General features: G+C 40.8%; 1 protein-coding gene across 1 annotated transcript in view; it reads right to left on the bottom strand.

The window, feature by feature from the left end:
- The window catches only part of WNT2B (Wnt family member 2B), a 34,357-nt gene extending 15,747 nt beyond the window's left edge, over window positions 1–18,610 (bottom strand). Inside the window, exon 1 of the mRNA XM_070939830.1 lies at window positions 18,453–18,610. Within this exon, the coding sequence (XP_070795931.1) occupies window positions 18,453–18,610 (158 nt within the window). The remainder of the gene's footprint in view (window positions 1–18,452) is intronic.
- Between the last annotated feature and the right edge of the window lie 346 nt (window positions 18,611–18,956).

Genomic DNA, 18,956 nt, shown 5'->3' with positions numbered 1-18,956 from the left:
AAAAACCACAGTGAGAATACAAATATAAATAAATGCAATAAATATACAACCATATTAAAATCATCACTAAAAGCTCAGTTAAACACATAACATAATCACAGCAGTGAATACAACCATACATCCCATTCAGTACAACTACTGAAAGGGCTCTACTACTAGAGTCCCCAGCATGACGACACTGTTATTCCTTAGATGACTGGACCCATAAGGTGATTCTCTTTTTGGATCTGATGGGATGGGTAGATGTAAATGGAAAGAGATGGTTCCTCAAACATCCTGGCCTCATAGAATGTAGAGCTTTATAGTTCATTACCAGCACTTTGAATTGCATCTGGAAGCAAGCCAGTAGTCAATACAACTCAAGGAATGCACATAACTGCCCACACTGCTGCATTTTGGACCAGATGCAGACTCTAAATTCTCATCAAGGCCAGTCCCATGTAGAGCACATTAAGTGACCCATTCGAGAGGCACGCTAGGCATGAGGGACTGAGAGCAGAGCCTCCTGATCCAGGAAAGGATGCAACTGGTGCACTACATGAAGTTGGCCAGGGTTTTCACCTACTCTTCAAGCAGGAGTCCCAGATTCCACACACAATCTGTTTGAGACAGAGCTACCTCATTCATGACAAAATAATGATACAGTCTGGTCCATAAATATTGGGACATCGACACAATTCTAACATCTTTGGCTCTATACACCACCACAATGGAGTTGGAATGAAACAAACACAATGTGCGTTAACTGCAGACTGTCAGCTTTAATTTGAGGGTTTGTACATCCAATTCAGGTGAACGGTGTAGGACTTACAGCAGTTTGTATATGTGCCTCCCACTTGTTAAGGGACCAAAAGTAATGGGACAATTGGCTTCTCAGCTGTTCCATGGCCAGGTGTGTGATATTCCCTCATTACCCCAATTACAATGTGCAGATAAAAGGCCCAGAGTTCATTTCAAGTGTGCTATTTGCATTTGGAATCTGTTGCTGTCAACTCTCAAGATGAGATCCAAAGAGCTGTCACTATCAGTGAAGCAAGCCATCATTAGGCTGAAGAAACAAAACAAACCCATCAGAGAGATAGCAAGAACATTAGGCGTGGCCAAAACAACAGTTTGAAACATTCTCAAAAAGAAGGAATGCACCGGTGAGCTCAGCAACACCAAAAGACCAGGGAGACCACGGAAAACAAGTGTGGTGGATGACCGAAGAATTCTTTCCCTGGTGAAGAAAACACCCTTCACAACAGTTGGCCAGATCAAGAACACTCTCCAGGAGGTAGGTGTATGTGTGTCAAAGTCAACAATCAAGAGAAGACTTCACCAGAGTGAATAGAGAGGGTTCACCACAAGATGTAAACCATTGGTGAGCTTCAAAAACAGGAAGGCCAGATTAGAGTTTGCCAAACAACATCTAACAAAGCCTTCACAGTTCTGGAACAAGATCCTATGGACAGATGAGACCAAGATCAACTTATACCAGAGTGATGGGAAGAGAAGAGTATGGAGAAGGAAAGGAATTGCTCATGATCCTAAGCATACCACCTCATCAGTGAAGCATGGTGGTGGTAGTGTCATGGTGTGGGCATGTATGGCTGCCAATGGAACTGGTTCTCTTGTATTTATTGATGATGTGACTGCTGACAAAAGCAGCAGGATGAATTCTGAAGTGTTTTGGGCAATATTATCTGCTCACATTCAGCCAAATGCTGCAGAACTCATTGGACAGCACTTCACAGTGCAGATGGACAATGACCCAAAGCATACTGCAAAAGCAACCAAAGAGTTTTTGAAGGGACAGAAGTGGAATGTTATGCAATGGCCAAGTCAATCACCTGACCTGAATCCCATTGAGCATGCATTTCACTTGCTGAAGACAAAACTGAAGGGAAAATGCCCCAAGAACAAGCAGGAACTGAAGACAGTTGCAGTAGAGGCCTGGCAGAGCATCACCAGGGATGAAACCCAGCGTCTGGTGATGTCTATGTGTTCCAGACTTCAGGCTGTGATTGACTGCAAAGGATTTGAAACCAAGTATTAAGAAGGGAAAGTTTGATTTATGATTATTATTCTGTCCCATTACTTTTGGTCCCTTAACAAGTGGGAGGCACATATGCAAACTGCTGTAAGTCGTACACCGTTCACCTGAGTTGGATGTACATACCCTCAAATTAAAGCTGACAGTCTGCAGTTAACGCACATTGTGTTTGTTTCATTCCAACTCCATTGTGGTGGTGTATAGAGCCAAAGATGTTAGAATTGTGTCGATGTCCCAATATTTATGGACCTGACTGTAAATCCCCAAAGCCACTCAGTTTTGCCAGAATTGAGCTGAAGTCTGTTTTTCCCTATCCAACACCCCACAGTTTTCAGATACCAAGATAGGATATAAACAGCATGGCTTAGTTTGCTGGGGATGTAGATGTAACACTAGGAATCATCAATGTGTTGATGTAAAGTTACTAAGTGGCAGTGGTGGGTTGCTCCCGGTTCGCACCGGTTCACAAGAACCGGTAGTAAAAATATGTAGTAGTTCAGAGAACCAGTAATAACATTGGCTGGCCAGGCCCCCGAACTGGTCCCCGGTCCAGTTGCCGCTCGCTTACCCTGCCCATCTCATCAAAGGCTTTTTTTTTTTTAAAAAAAGTATTTTTTTCTACAACCTCTTAAGTTTGTAGAAAAAATGCTTTTAAAAGTAAAAAAAAAAAAAGTTGGCCATACCCACCCAGTCACATTACCCCCACCAAGCCATACCCACAAAATAAGCCACACAGTAGTACCAGTAGTAAACAGAACCAGTAGTAAAAATGTTTAGAACCCACCCCTGCTCAGTGGTGATGGAAGGTCTCACCCAGTACCTTCATGTAGATATTAAACAATGAGTCCTTGGTGCTCTTTAAGCTCGCTTTTTGATGTTTGATGTTTCATTACCCAAACTAAGTAACATCATCAGTGCTAGACAGGACACAAATGAGAAAAATTGCCTGCAGTCACACTTCCACTAAAGAACAACTTTTCTTCCTGTATGAATATGTACTATAGCATGCCTTACCTACCTATCAGTGTCAGATACAAACCTCCAATTAATTATACAACTAGATGGAAAATAGCTCAAGAAAGAGAGTGAAAAAACACTAGCACTAATGATGTTACCTAGTTTGGGTAATAAAACATCTGCAAGAAAATGAGCAAGCTCAGAAGGCACCAAGGATCCCTCATTTCAACCCTGAGCTACAAATATTCTCCTTTATTGGATTAAACAGGAGTGGAGAGAGTACCAAACCCTGCAGGACCCTTTCTATTAACACCTACTGGAACTGGCCTCAGAGCAAGAAGGAATAGTAGAAAAATACAGTTACCATACACGGTCAACCCTGAAACTGATCCAGAAGGATATGGTTGATGATACCAGAGGCAACTGAGAAATTAAGAAAAAGGATGGATGCACTACATTCAACCTGCTTCCACCAGAAGTCAAAGCATGGCCAGTGTTGTTTCAATCCTAGGCCCAGGGTTGAAACTGGATTGAAAGGGATCCAGATAATCCACTTCATTGAGAGGAAAGTATGGTTCAATAATTTATTGAGAAGGAAACAAACTCTACTTCCTTAAGAGGTGGAGGGATCATTCCCTCTCTCAAGGAAGAATTCACCACTGTCCGACTCCAGCCACATGTCATCTCCTGGGAAGCCTTCACCAGCCATGAGGGATATCTATCTAATACTGTTCACATGGATGAGCTCCATTTTGATAGAGAGTCAGTTTATGATTTTATATGTCTGCAAATGTCAAAGGTATATGCAAGAAACAAGATTACAAGGATAACTTTGGCTGGCCCATTTGGCTCAACATGTAGCTTGTGCTTCAACTCAGGGCAAACTATCCAAAAGGTACTTTTTACTCATTTCATATGAAATTTCTAACTTACTGTATCACAAACTCAGAATCTTTTGTAAAGCTCCACCTCCGATGCATGGATGGAACCAATATGGGGGGGGATTAAAAGTGTTTAGTTAAATGGAGTCAGTGTAGTGTTTAAGGCACCAGGGTAGAAACTGAGAGACTACATGTTCTAATTCTGCCTTAGGGACAAAGCAACTGAGTGACCCTCCGCCAGTCGCTTTTTTTCAGTCCTTGGAAGGAGGAATAGCAAACCCCTTTTGAAATTTTGTGACTTGTCCTGGTAGTTGCTAAAAGTCAAGACCAATTCAATTTAATTCAAATCTTGATTGTCAGAGTACAATATAGGTACAATGAGATTGGCTGAGCTTCCCTTTGTGCACCCCCCCAACACAATACAACTCACAGTGAAAGACAAAAAAAAAATCCCTAGCCCAGTGAATCCTATTAACAAACAAACAAACAGTCCTATTACATCATGTGAACTTATTGCATGTTGCACTGGCCCGCAAGTCAATCGTGCTATGTTCTTGTAGAGTTATTTTTCATTCAGGGGTTTGACAGCCCACGGATAAAAACTGTTCTTCAGCCTGTTTGTGCAGCTGCCTATGCTTCTATATCTCCTTCCCGATGGCAGGAGAATAAAGAAGGGCTGACCAGGGAGAAGGAAGAACTCCGCGGGCCTTCCATAGTCTCTTCTCCGCGGAGACGAGACTATGCTGGGAACAATTGAGAGAAAAAAAAGAAGGGGACGACAAAGAATGAGGTGGCTGATGGAGTCACTGAAGCAGTAGGCATGAGGTTGGATGGACTCCAAAGGATGATAGAGGACAGGAAGGCCCGGAGGAATGTTGTCCATGGGGTTGTCATGGGTCGGACATGACTTCGCAACTAACAACAACAAAGAGGTAGAAATCAGCAGAAAAGCTTTCCCCATTGCTCCTTCCTTACAATTAATAAGCAATGCATTAATGTATTAATTTCTTCTAGATGTAGCTGTTCAAAAGGTATAACCTTTGTCTCTAAAAAGGCTAAAACAATAAAATTGATACCTTGATCTCAAATGTATTCCTTAAAAGAAAATGCCATTTAAAAAATTAACATAGTTGTATATCTACTAATATCCACTGCCATCTGGGTAGAGCAATTTAGCAGAATAACAGAATAATTGAGTTGGAATGGACCTTGGAGGTCTTCTAATACATCCCCCTGCTCAAGCAGGAAACCCTACACCTTTCCAGACAACTGGCTATCCAGTGATGGAGCATCCATAACTTCTGAAAGCAAGTTGCTCCACTGGTTAATTGTTCTCACTGTTAGGAAATTTGTCCTTAGTTCTAGGTTGCTTCTCTCCTTGATTAGTTTCCACCCATTATTTCTTGTCTTGCTTTCTGGTGCTTTGGAAAATAGGTTGCCCCCCTCTTCTTGGTGGCAACTCCTCAAATATTGGAATGCTGCTATCATGTCACCCACAGTCCTTCTTTTCACTAGACTATATTGCTGCAATTTTCTCCATAAGTTTTAGCCTCAAGCCTCCTAATCATCTTTGTTGTTCTTTTCTGCACTCTTTCCAGTGTCTCAACATATTTTTTATAATATGGTGATCATATTATTATCTGAATCCTGTTCCTGATGTTTTCATTCTATATAATATCCCACTCCCATTTCATACCACTGGCAAGGAATTAAACAAATAATGGCTGCAAATGTAGAAAGAAGTCCTGATATGGAAGAAACATTATTAGAGGTAACTCAGTTTTATAATACTGTAGTACATTCTTCACCTAATCTAAATATAATGTATGAAGCCCAGAGGTACAAAAAATATAGAAAACATCTCCAGCATTATAAAGGAATGATTATTTGCAGCTGAATAGCAGGACTGTGGCTTTATACGTGGTTTTGAATGCCGAATTAGACATGAAATACTGTTTGCATTTAACCTATCTAATTTCTCTGCTCCATATAGCAGCCATGGGGGAAAAGGATAAGAATTCAGATTCTAATGCACAGGAAAGATTGGTTCAACTTCTTCCCAAATGAAAATTGTACCTCCTTCCAGTGAAAATCCTAGTTGCAAATTTAAACTGGATTGCTATGTGCATGAAAGGGTTAATTTGTGCATACCAGAGTCTGAGTTGTAGCCTTCTCCCTGCCATGATTTCTATTTTAAATAAATAGAAAATAGATGTTTAACACAACTCATTTATTGCATTGTGAAGTTTGATTCTGAGATTACAGGGAGGGAAGCACTTAAAAGTTATTTCAAAACAATTGCTCCTCTTTTTCCCTGCTCTCTGTCTGCTTAGCACTTCATAAAAGAATCTACATTAGAAAGATCTAGATAAGGGGAATGCTTCATTTTTCCTTTCCTTTCCTTTTTCCATGACTGAAGCTATTATCAATGCAAATCTGGATAGGCTAGATAGCCAAGAAGTTCTTCTTTGTATGGCCCCTTAATGCAGGCTGCCCTTAATGCAACCCTTAAGATAACAGAAGAAAATTGTCACATGTCACCACAGTTGGGTTTTAAAAAAAATTCTTGTTGTAAGAATCTTCTGGGTCTTCTTCCAATAAACAAGGAGAATCCTAAATTGCCTCTTAGATAAACAAAACAATCAGACACAGCCACATCTATTTACTCAGCAACATACGTTTCATTTTAAACCTCAGCAAGCATGGATTCCTGGAGAGCACACATGCGATGATGAGTCAGAATATCAAAAAATTTCAGCCATTCAAGCACCCAAGATACTTGCTATCCAATCCAGTTTATGAACAGTTAGGAGTTTTGAGGTCCTCCTCCTCATCTCAAAACTTTATAATATCATTTACCTAGTTCTGTTGGCTTAAGAGTGAACACAATGAAAGGAAATCAGTCAAATAGGTTTCAGTAAGAAAGGAGATAATTCATATGATGCATTCTTCCACTCAGGAAGCCTATGTTCTTTGTCCCAGAAAGCAGCACAGTTAATGGGATACTCTTGGATAGAGATGCATCTGTCAAGTTGAGGGCCACCCTTGGTTTTTCAGAGAAGGCTTCACTCCAAAGAATGGATAGGAACAAAGGGATATTAAATGTGATTACATTCAAGTCTAATTCAATAGGAATCTTTGGAGGATCAAGGTTATTAGGGCCACATGAGTCTACATTCACCTACTCTATAGCAAAAAGTGATGTTTGTGGCAGGAATCTACCATGATTCAGCCTTACATTCCATACAAGTTATGTCTGAGTAATTATGAATGGACCACTTTAATACTATGCAGAGCTTTTGTTCTTTTCATAATACAAAATCAGAAGTCTATAGTTATGGTAACAAACTATGACAAAAAGTTTCAGAACAACTTAGATTCCAAGTCATCTCCAGGAATATATACCAGAACATTCCACTGTATTCAGAAGCCAAGGACAATGTAGTATCTCACCCTTCTTCATATACAGAAGCAAATTTAATTGACATTTTGATCTTACTTTAGTGTTGGCATTGAAGGATGTTAATTTCCATCATACTAGAGAGTGAAAAGTGAGTTTAGATTATCATGATAAACCAGTAGTGCACACAATGTTGCTGTCACAGTGAAGGTCTTGAGATTTTGGAAGAACAGGCAAAATATTGTTACTTAGTAATGGCGTCTATCTAGAATTAGAATCAGATTTGACAGTTGGAACTAGCTCATTAAATCTACAAAAAAAGAAAAAAATTTCTATAATTCTAGAGAAGATATTTGTCATAAGTTTAGCACTGACCCATTAAGAAACCATTAATCATCACAGAATGATCTTTTTGGCCCCGTAAAAAGCATGTCTAAATTGCCAGCTATGCGCAGTTAGATACAATTAAAGAAATGTTCTTAAACTTGGAGTCAGAAGATTATTTATGATTCTTGTTGCATTTTCAGAGTCTAGCTGAAACCTCAATGAAAACAAATGCAGCTAAGTCAATTTTCAGTGTAAACATTTAAAAAATGGAAAACAAAGCTTTTCAATCTGGATATGGGAAGAAATCCTTTTCTAAGCCATCAACTTCTGGTTGGTGGTAATGATCATGATGGTTTGTCTTCCTATATTGCAAATAGATTACTGCACTTGGAAGACCTATATGGTTTATTAAATTAAAAAAAAGTATCCTTAACAGGATATCTATTTCTTTGGTGAATTATTTTGTTTCTGCTTGTAGAACTAAGTGTGTTTGCCAATGCAGGATGGTCAGTATGTGATTTGGTATGGTGTGATTGCACAATCCTGTTACAGTACTATCATAGCTGAAATCAGCCTACACTGAGTCAATCCTGTTTTAAGTAACCTTTCAGTGAAATCAAGAATGCTTTACTGATACAATGAATTGCTTCCATGTACCAAAATTCCTTTCTTCTTGTCCTCCCACATTCTGCTAATCTAGTGTTGGATAAGACTAATTTTACATACACATAATTTTTAAAATGTCAGTGGTATTGCTCTTTGCCAGAGTTAGAACAGAGAATGACTGCCTGTGGTATTTTGTGATCTATATTCTGAACCACTACTCAGAGCGTTCTGGAGAAGAAATGTTAAACATATAATCACATCATAGTTAAATGTTGATACATTTCAGCTTTATCCACTGATTTAGTATTAGTGAAGTTCAAGAGGATATAGAGGATTTTTTCTAATGGGTGGTTAAACAGGTTGGCAGGAAATTATTTAGAGGCTTAAAGTTAATTAAATATCTCACATATGAAATTAGTTATTTTTTATGCATTAGGCTAAGACGACCATATCTGCAAAACTCAAAAACCCCTTGTCATTTTCAGTTATCAAACCAAATTCATGGCTTTGCTGTTGACATAGAAGGCATTTAACTATTTGGAACCAGAATTCCTACAAGACCACTTTGCATTACTTGGTTGATCATTAAGACCCTCAAATGCAGGTTGTGTATGTTGAGATTAATAGTGTCACTTTGGACTCGAGAACACAAGATTAGAGGCAGGATAATTCTCTCTTTGCAGAATTTGTCACCTAAAGCACAATGGTTTCATCTTGCTTCTAATAATTTAGCTATGTTGTCTGATTATGTCACTTTGATACCAAACACATTGGCTGAGTTAACACATCATACCACAGTTGTTTAACCATACTGAATAATCACAAGCAGCTGGATTCACTCAATACATTAAATCAAAACCAAGGAAACTCTATTATGGTTTAGTTTGATTTGTGAAGTGAACCACTATCCACACTGAAATCCCCATAAAGTAAGTGCTTGAAATGGTAATCTTATAGTAATCAAGGCATTTTCATTGCCTTGGCAAAGGAGGGGACCCCCTTCAAAATTTGCCTCAGTGTATTTCAAATGATTAAATTGATATTGTAAACAATCCTGAGTTCCTTGTGGTAAGATGAGCAGTCAATAAATTTAATAAAATAAATAAATGAATTTATATTTTTCATGAGATACAGTAAAGTTAATTACAATATGATCCCAATGGCCTTTTTCCAGGACTTTCTCCACACCTTTTTGTTTATTGGGCCATTTTTAACTTTTGTTTATTTATTTATTTGTACTTTTAAATGTTATTTATTTGTATCCTGCCTTTATTATTTTTATAAACAACTCAAAGCAACAAACATAACCAGACACCTTCCTTTTCCTATTTTCCTTACAACAACACTGTGAAATGAGTTGGGTTGAGAGAGGGTGACTGACCCAAAGTTACTCAACTGTCTTTCATGGCTAAGGTGGGACTATAACTCACAGTCTTCCAGTTTCTAGTCTGGTGCCTTAACCATTAGATCAAACTGGATAACAACACGTCGTGGGAAGAAAGTAGTGATGGAACTCAAATGGCCATTCTGCCTCTGAACCCTGGTAGTAGAATGCTCAGGAAATCTTAAAGTGCTTTTTCCCACATTGCACAATAAACATGAGTAAGAAGTGTGATAATAAATTTGTTATTTTAAAATACCTCATTTCATTTACTCAGTTTAGTTAAAGCTTCTCCTGGTTTTTTTTTAAATGTCCAACTTCATGTTGGTTTTGACTGTTTCTTTTTCCCTTGGCAGATGACCAAAGTTGACATGGGGACCATAGAACTGGAGAAAACACTCATCAATTGCTAGGCAATGGGCCACATTTTTCTTAGTTTCCGTGTCCATTGACTTGGAAAGGGCAACATGTTAATATTATAATAGTGGAGTTCTGGGTAACTGAATGATTCAGTTACCCAGAACTCCACTACTATAATATTAACATGTTGCCCTTTCCAAGTGACTGGAGAAAAGACATGATACATTTTGCAATCTGCATGAGAAACTACTATAATATTAACATGTTGCCCTTTCCAAGTGACTGGAGAAAAGACATGATACATTTTGCAATCTGCATGAGAAACCCTGAAAAGCACCTAAATGTTTTTTGAGCTTTCAATGTCCATTTTAAATAGCATCCTGAAATGCAAAGTGTTCCATAAAAGCCATACTAGTCGACCACATCAAACTCTTACTATTTTGTTAAGCCTTTATAGAAATGGGGCTATTTTAGCCTGCTACAATTTGGAATGTTAATTTACTCATGAACAATTACAGTTCAGAACTAATGCTGCTGCAGGTCACATACTAGAATCACCTGGTTTAATTTCAGTGAGGGGTACATTTGTTTCTTCCTCCTTCATTCTATAACAGTTTTAAACATTCTTAGAATTACTTATTTTTATAATACTGAAAGCATTCCCCCAAATCATCCTGTCAAGGGAATCCCCAAAGTCAGAATTGTTTCTATGACAATATGCCTACATAGGAAAAGAAGATATTCACAGTTGGCATTTAGTTAATTTCTAAACGACTCCAAATGAACTCTGTACCTAGAGGTGATTTTAAAACTATTTCAAATAATTCCAAAAAAAGACAAACATAATATATCTCTCATTGTGCCATGGAGTTCTGTAATTTATTGTATATGAAATTTTAAAACCACAATAGCTGCTGCTAGACTTTTATGTAGGATTCACTCCATGTACAGGATTTATCTATCAATTTTATTCAGACTACATTGTCTGCAACCAGCTACTAGGACCAGGGTCTCTAAATGACTCTAGGCAGCTTGCATTTTAAAATCAAGGATAATAAAGGTAAAGATAAAGATAATGAAACCAAATAAAACAAGCCAAAAAACCAAAAGGGTTGAGCAACTACCCTATGACAAAGTCTGGGATAATATTCATGTTTTCAAAGACTTTCAGAACATCATCATTAAGAAAAAGGAATCTAATTCAATTTATATCAAGAATATATCCTCCTATTCAACCTGTCCTTTCTTTTGTAATTAGATAAAACCAGATGGGAAAATGTAAGGGACAGGAAAATTAAATTTCAGCAACAGAATCCAGGAACTCAGGCAGGGTTGGTGATGAGTTACAGGGAGTGTACCAGCAGCAACCTCAATTTCAGTCAGAGGGCCTTGTAACTGGTTACCTGCAGGGCAAAGGCTCTAAAAGCCGACAGTGACTCATGAATGACAACTATCACCCCAACCGCCCTCCCCTCCCCTTGATGTCTTGGCTAGTACCATATCCAAAATGCACAGGTCTTGGAATTTAAGTCAAGTTGGCCACCTCATCCATAATAGTGGTTAAAGGTGTATTTATTGCAGATTGACCTGATATTCAATAGCAGCAACTGGACTTCAATGCTACTGAGGAACGGATAAATTGAATCCAAGGGTGGATCACTCTAAACCAGAGAATTCAATGTCCCCAATTACAGCCATATAATGCTCAGATTCTTCCATATCTGCCTTTCATAATTCTGATGCTCCTGCCCACTTCCTCTGTTTGCCACCAGAATTATTAATAGTTCTAGGGATTTGATGAATGGATGGATGGACGGACAGAGATAGATGATTTGAAGTTATCAAGAACTTTGAAATTCCAAATGAACTTTATAATTTAGGGAATTCACTTTTCTTTTCAAAGCAATTTATAAAGCAATCGGAAAACTAAAATAATAAAGTTAATAGGCTGTAATCATAATCATAATTTCTTTAGGTCATAATCTTTCTCTTCCATTTAACATAATGGTAGGGTGTCTTTTCTGACTCTGGGTATCTTCCTTTGATAGGTGTGGCAATATGAGTAGCAAAGAGAAGCCTTTTCCAGTCCTAAAGATGAAGGGCATGCTAGCTTAGAGAAAGTTAGCCAAAAGCATAGCTGGTTTGTTCAGTTCCCTTTTCCTATCTGTCTTTGTTTCCCCTTCCGACTGTGAATCTTATTAGTTCCCTCTTCACTTTTGTGATGATCACTGGACATTATTTCCTTCCTATAAATAACCACTCTGTATTTTTACCACCCTTCATCTGAGCCTTTTTATTTTAGTTTACTTATATCCTTATTATTTTTATATATAACTTAAGGTGGTGAACACATACAATATTCCTCCCTCTTCCTATTTTGCCCACAATATCCCTGTAAGATAGTTTGGGCTAAGAAAGATGACTGGCCCAAAGTCATCCAGTTGGCCTTCATGCGTAAGATGGGACTAAAACTCATATTTCCTTAGTTTCTAACCTGGTGCCTTAGAAATTAAACCAAATTAGCTCTCTGACTCTGCTTGATACTTGGCCTTTCCATTTGCTCTTCCTGATTATTTATCATACTATCCTTCTGCTTGGAATATGAGCTATTAATCTGGAAGGATGCCAATCCTTACAAAGTGATTGGACGGCATTAGATAGCCAATTTCTTCCAACTCAATTGTAACCCTAGCTCATTGTCATAATAAAGATAATAATACACTTGGGTCCCTAATTTGTGGTTTAATCACATCATCATTACCATGGACCTTGGCAATTCTGTATATGTCATGGTGATTGTAATTATACATATCTACACACTTTTATGGAAAGTTGAACATTGTAAAATATATATTCAAGAAAATTTGATCTTTGTTCTCATGCAGGCTGGGAAAATGTGGATACGTTGAGGAGCAGTGGTTTCAGTTAAAATGCTAAGTGAAAGGGTTTAAGTGAGGTGGGGAAATATATTTGCATTCCTGTTGGTGTGTGGTGTTTGTACAGTCTCAAACATATGTGCTTGCATGAGGCTCAAGACTTTTAGTTTTAAAATGGTCTCCTATCTGTAATTGCTCATTTTACTTTCAGCTGCAAGTAAACTCTATTTAGTTATTTACACCAAGCTTGTTTATTGTACAGATTATGTTTGGAAGCCACATACTGTAGCTCTAATCTACTCCAAAGAGTTCTAAAACAGTGCTTGTGGCCAATGTTTAGGGGAGATCTTTAAAATGTTTATTGACTACCTTGAATATATGATGTTGTTTTAGTATAATTCTGATCTTTTGCTTGTCTCTGTATTATTCAGTCTTAGTACTAACAAGTTATTTATCAGTTTTGATTCTAGAAATCCTTTTAACTACAGCAGAAGCAGGCCTCTGGTACTTTCCAGTTGCCTGCATGCTTCTTTTCATTTTCTAAACAGGCATGGATTATTAAAAACATGCTGCTACTTTCAGTACTTTTTAAATAATTAAGCAATATTTTAATATTTCAATAGCATCTAGTACAAACTGATGAAGGTAAACTTTGAAATAATACCAAGAGATTTTATACATGGTACACATCTAGGCACATGGTAAAACTTGACACAACAATCAATCTATATGATCACTGTGAAAAGGATGCAAATTTTGTACCTCAATTCTCCTTGACCAATCATTCTGGTATTTAATAACTAAGGCTTACCTTCAGGATCTAGCTGCTAAGGCTGCAATCTTTTCTCAACTTACACAGGATTCATACTAAATTCAATGAAATTGTTCAATTAACCCTGCATTTTTGTTTTCCACCAAAAGAAAATGCCAGAAAGAGATTCTATTTTAAGACTATAATTTTTATTAATTAGTTTTTAATGTATTCTAAAGTACTTTCTATAAGTCACCATTCTCTTTCTGTTTGCATAACCATTTCAAAATATAAAGTACTATATAACAAGATAGCATTTCCCAGCTAAGTCTTTTGCAACTAACCCATAGAATTTATCTGCCACACATTTTAAAAAACTGAGATACAGTTTTTAAACATTACATTACATTCATTTAGAATTATTAGGGTATACATGCACACACACGGTCTATATAAAAATCACCATGCTGTAGAAGTCCTACAATTCATACAGAGTTTGTGAAGCAATCCATGCTATCCCTGATATAATTGAAAATTCAAAAAAATGTTTGCTGTTTAGAAACACGTAGTAGATATTTTCTTTTAATGAGAACCAAAATTGATGTAGCATTCACTAGGATTTGGTTTCACAAAGGTGCTGGAAGAAAAGGTTTAGCATTTTCTCTAGGCAGAAATAGAGAAGGCCAAGCATCATTTCTGTCAAAACTTTGGCAAATCAAATGAAACTATATTCTAGCTACTGTTGGTACTGTGATGTTAGTGATACTGCCTCTTTGGGCCTGCTGAATAAAGTTTAAGCACAAAACTGTAGAAGCAAATTCCCTAGATTTCAACATGGCAGAAGGATGCAACCTTTTTTGCTCTGTGAAGACTTTTCAATACAAGGATTTATAAATACAAGATAAACATGTCATCATCTAATAAAATAATACTTAAGGCACTACAGTTTGACTCTTGCCCTCCCCCTTGCTATATATAGGGAAGGAATTTGGAATCACTACTCTAAATTAGATCCTGTCCTCTCCTTTTCTCCAGACCCATGACTAAATGATAAAAATGAACTTCTTCAGATTCTCTGACTTAACATCATCTGCTTTTCAGAATGCAAGCAACGACCAAGCACACATAAATGGATTTGATTAGGACTGGATTTCTAACATTAAAAGCTTGTATGCAAGCAAAGTGCTTCCCCTCCTCAGTAAAGATGGAAATTGAAAAGGAAAAAAAAAACCTCTTTATGTACTCTGATCCAACTTACTTGGGAAGATATACCATTGCATGCAATGAGATTAAACTGCAATATTTACTTGGGAATAAATCAGAGTAAACATACTTTTGTGAGAGAAAACAATGAAACACAGGAACTGAATAGGTATGACTCACTTTTTCATGGTTGACTTAAGCATCATTTACTTATGATTTTGGTGTTCATATGATACGAAGAGCAATAAAATAATGACATTCAATTTTCTACCATGCCCTAAACTAAGCCATCATAGGATTTCCTTCTTCCTTTGGGATGCATTATTGTACACCTATCCATCTATGCAGTCAATGGCAGCTGAACATCTATAGTAGTTCAAGTTGTCATTTACAATACTGTAAAGCTCTCATCTTAAGCTTTAAAAACTTAAACTCCCACTTTCAGTTGTTGCTAACTATGTGCTAAATGCTGCTGTCCCAAGGAAACAAACAGAGGTCTTCTTTGCCTTCCATCATCCAGCCCCCATATCTGGTATTTGGCAAGACACTTTCAAGACAAAAAGAAGTCATCTCTCCCCGCTCCAAGTCTTTTACCTGTTCAGGATAACTAAGCCTAACATTTTGACAGTTGTGGTTATAATGTCTAGTACGTTTCTCAGAGCTTTATTTATCTACAGTTGACTTACAGATAAATGGCTGCACATTTGAATGTACTGTACAGTTGTCTAAACTAAGCAGCCAAAATTACGGCACATTGAAATATTAGCCGAATGTGAACTGTGAAATGTGAACTTTTTTTTTTCTTTCTTTCTTAAAGCCTCTTTGCTAGGGACAAAGGAACCTGAAGGTTCAGCCCGTCTGACCATATAGAGCAGAGGTCTTCAAACTTGGCAGCTTTAAGGTTTGTGGAGCTCAACTCTCAGAATTTGGCTGGAGAATTCTGAGAGTTGAGCTCCACAAACCTTAAAGCTGCCAAGTTTGAAGACTTCTGATGTAGAGAATGAACGATGTCAGCGTAAGAGGCCTTAGGAATGGATGCAGAAGAGCGCTGCTAGCCGGCACAGGTGATTCCAGGCTAAGGCCTGAGTGGGGAGGAAGGGAGAAGAGAAGCTCTCAGCTAGTCCTGGGAGCAGAGCCCGTCCTGCACACAAGTTCCCGCTTCTGCCAGAGTCCTCTAAGTTTAATTGCCGATTCACTCCCTCAGCGAAGGCAACTCCCGCGTCTCTCATGCAGGCAGCAGCAGCAGCAGCAGCAGCAGCAGCAGCAGAAGGCCGGGTGAGAGGCAGACTGACAGCCGCGGCAGGTTGAGACGGAGCGCCCGCTCAGCCTCCAGAGGAACCAACCACAAGACTTTTCGGAGGAAGCGATTCTGCCCCGAAGCGCTCTTTTCTGCCGCCAACAACCCGTGACGGGCCCAGGTGTGGCATTCGGGCAGCACCGCGAGTTGGGCAGAGAGAGGCCTCTGATTAGGTGACTCAGTGGCTAAGGCACTGAGCTTGTCAATCAGAAAGGTCGGCGGTTCGAATCCCTAGTACAGGTCTCCTGCGTGAGCAGGAGGTTGGACTAGATGACCTCCAAGGTCCCTTCCAACTCTTGTTACTGTTGCCTGGAGCGCCTCTTCTGCCCCTTCGAAAGGGGATGCCCTCTCCGTCGTAGGCGGCCCTGGGTATCACCCGAAGCCGCCTGGCCTGGAAGGTCAGACCAGGAGGGCTGAGGAAAAACGGAGTTTCGGGAGCGACGGATAGAGCCCGCCCTTCCCTCAACGCGGGAGAGGGAATATACCTAAGGGCAGAATCGCTCACTCGGAAGAGCCCAGGTGTGCTATAAATCCCCGTCCTCCTCCACCACCACAGGTCAGCGCAGGCTGGGATAGCAGGAAGAAAGTTCGAAAGCAGAACCGCCTCAGGACGGAAAACGCCAGAGAGAGCCACGTTCGCCCGCCTCAGCTCAGCTCAGCTCGGCGGCCTCAACAGACAAGTGCTGTCAATTGCGCTCCTTTCGTCCCGCGCTTGCGCCCTCTTGGCCTGTTCCCCCGTGGGTTTTCCCGCGAAAAGCCTTCGCCCTCAGCTGGGCAACCGCATTTTTATTTTTATTTTTATTTTTAAAGCCAAACGTTTTATTGACGGAGAGGCCCTGACTTCGATTATGGTTCAGGGTGTGGAGTGCATCCAGAGCCTTGGGTAAAGCAGGATTCGGTTAACTGGACGGTCAGTGCGACTTTCCGTGGTTGTGTTTCATACGTCCGCGCTAAACCAGGAATGGACACGCTCCGCAAACCAAGTAAGCCAGTGTTTCTCAACCTTGGCAACTTTGAAGATGTGTGGATTTCACTGCTGGCTGGGGAATTCTAAGAGTTGAAGTCCACACATCTTCAAAGTTGCCAAGGTTGAGAAACACTGAAGCAAGCCACCTTTCCCGGCTTAGCGTGACCTGGAAGCCACTCGTGTTTTTTTTTCTCCCTCTCTCTCTCTCGTTCTCTGGGTGGGAGCGAGGCAGGTGGCTCTAAGGAAAAGTGGCGGACGAGGGCCATTGACAAGCTAGCAATTGATTCTCGGATGAAGGAATGGGGTTGTTCCCCCCCCCCCGGGATCCTTCTCGAGGGAACGTAAGAGGAATGTTCTTTTGTAAGGAAAGCCTGAGATGCGATCCGACGAGAGTAAAAAGGATTTCTTTCGGGGTTACTACAGATGCTGCCTACTCGGGGTCCTGCTATAGGTTGAAACCTGTTCGGGGCCTTCAGGCCTTTTTCACAGGTGAGGAGGAGCCACCCTGGCGTTTTACTGGGCTCCATCGCTCAGGCGCTGGCCGGGGTTTTTGCTGTCAAGCGGAGGCTTTGGAGCGCGGGAGCCGACCCAGAAGAGAAGGGACTGCAGGATCCCGCTATCCCGATGACAATCGCCGACTACTGTGGAGTCCCAACACTTTTGTGGACCGAACACGACGAACTTGTAGCATGTTATAACCGAGTTTAGGTCTTGTATGTTTAATGAGTCCTCCGAAGCCGATCCTTTTGGTTAATTTCTGCTTCAGAGCATTGCGCGAATCCTCAACCCCAGCTCAGGTGCTGGGAGAGGAAGGGACCGCAGCCCCTGTCCGGGAGGCACGACGACTCCATGCTGTTTCTAAGCCTGAACCGTTTGACAGCCCTCCGCCCGCATCCCCTTTCCCGAGATCTCTGGTCTGGTGGTCCATTTCCTAATTCTCAGCCAAGCTTTCTGCGCCGAGCTTCTCCCGGTTTTTTTATAGACAGCTTCTCTCGGATCGAAGCATTTCGGAAAAGAAGCGCGTGCTTCTTCTTGTCCACGCATCTCCCGTGGATTTTGGAAGCTGCCAAGTCCCATCACCAGCTGTGCCTGGGAGAGGAACCTCCTGCCTCTTAAGGAGTCAGGTCTCTGGAGCTCACAGCCCCGCAGATAGATCTGGAGTAATTGAGGACTCTCCCCATCTTCCTAATCCATCCCAGAATACAAGCGCTCTGCATATGATCAGGCGCACCCCCTTTAAAAAAAAACACACACACATCACCAGCTGTGACATCTCAAAAACACCCTGGATCTGAGCCCACTTGAGCACCACCAGTCAGCTGCCGCATCTCACTTTCTAGCCAGATGCGAGAGAAAGTTTCCGGGCAGACGTCCCTTCCCGCTCCCGCTCCCCCCCCCCTCGCGGACTTACCACCACGATGAGTCCACCCGCGGCGTGAGAATCAACAGAGTCAGCAGCAAAGGCAAAGCGAGGCGGGAGCGGACTGGCCTGCCCTGGGACGCTCGTCTGGTGCCTTCGGGAGCGCTGGCAATCCTAGCGGAGCTTGCCAGACGGTTTGAGCCAAGCATAATTCTCTTTCGCGGGAAGCGGAGAAGGAAAGAACAAGCCCCAGATCGCAAAGAGAAGAAGACGGATTCCTGGACCTCCAATTGTGGTGCGCGAGGGGGAGGGGGGCAGGTTGCGGGGAAGAGCAAACGGAGGCGGCTCTTAGGTTATTCCTGAAGGCGGGAGTCACGACTCTTCTCCCAGGGCTGCTGCGTTAGGCATGGCTTCGGAAGGAGGCCAAGTCAAACTAGCCCAAAACTCAGGGCGACCGGCCGCTTGCTGGGCTAGCCGGTTGATTGCCTCCTGAGATGGACCGGCCGTCGCCTGGGCTGGCAGGAGCGTCTGCGGAGCAGCCCCAAGGACCGGCAT

The sequence above is a fragment of the Pituophis catenifer genome, unplaced genomic scaffold, assembly GCF_029215685.1.
Source record: "Pituophis catenifer annectens isolate HBS135680 unplaced genomic scaffold, rPitCat1.0.hap2 SCAF_3, whole genome shotgun sequence".
NCBI lineage: Eukaryota > Metazoa > Chordata > Lepidosauria > Squamata > Colubridae > Pituophis > Pituophis catenifer.
This window is presented reverse-complemented; position numbering and strand designations above follow the sequence as displayed.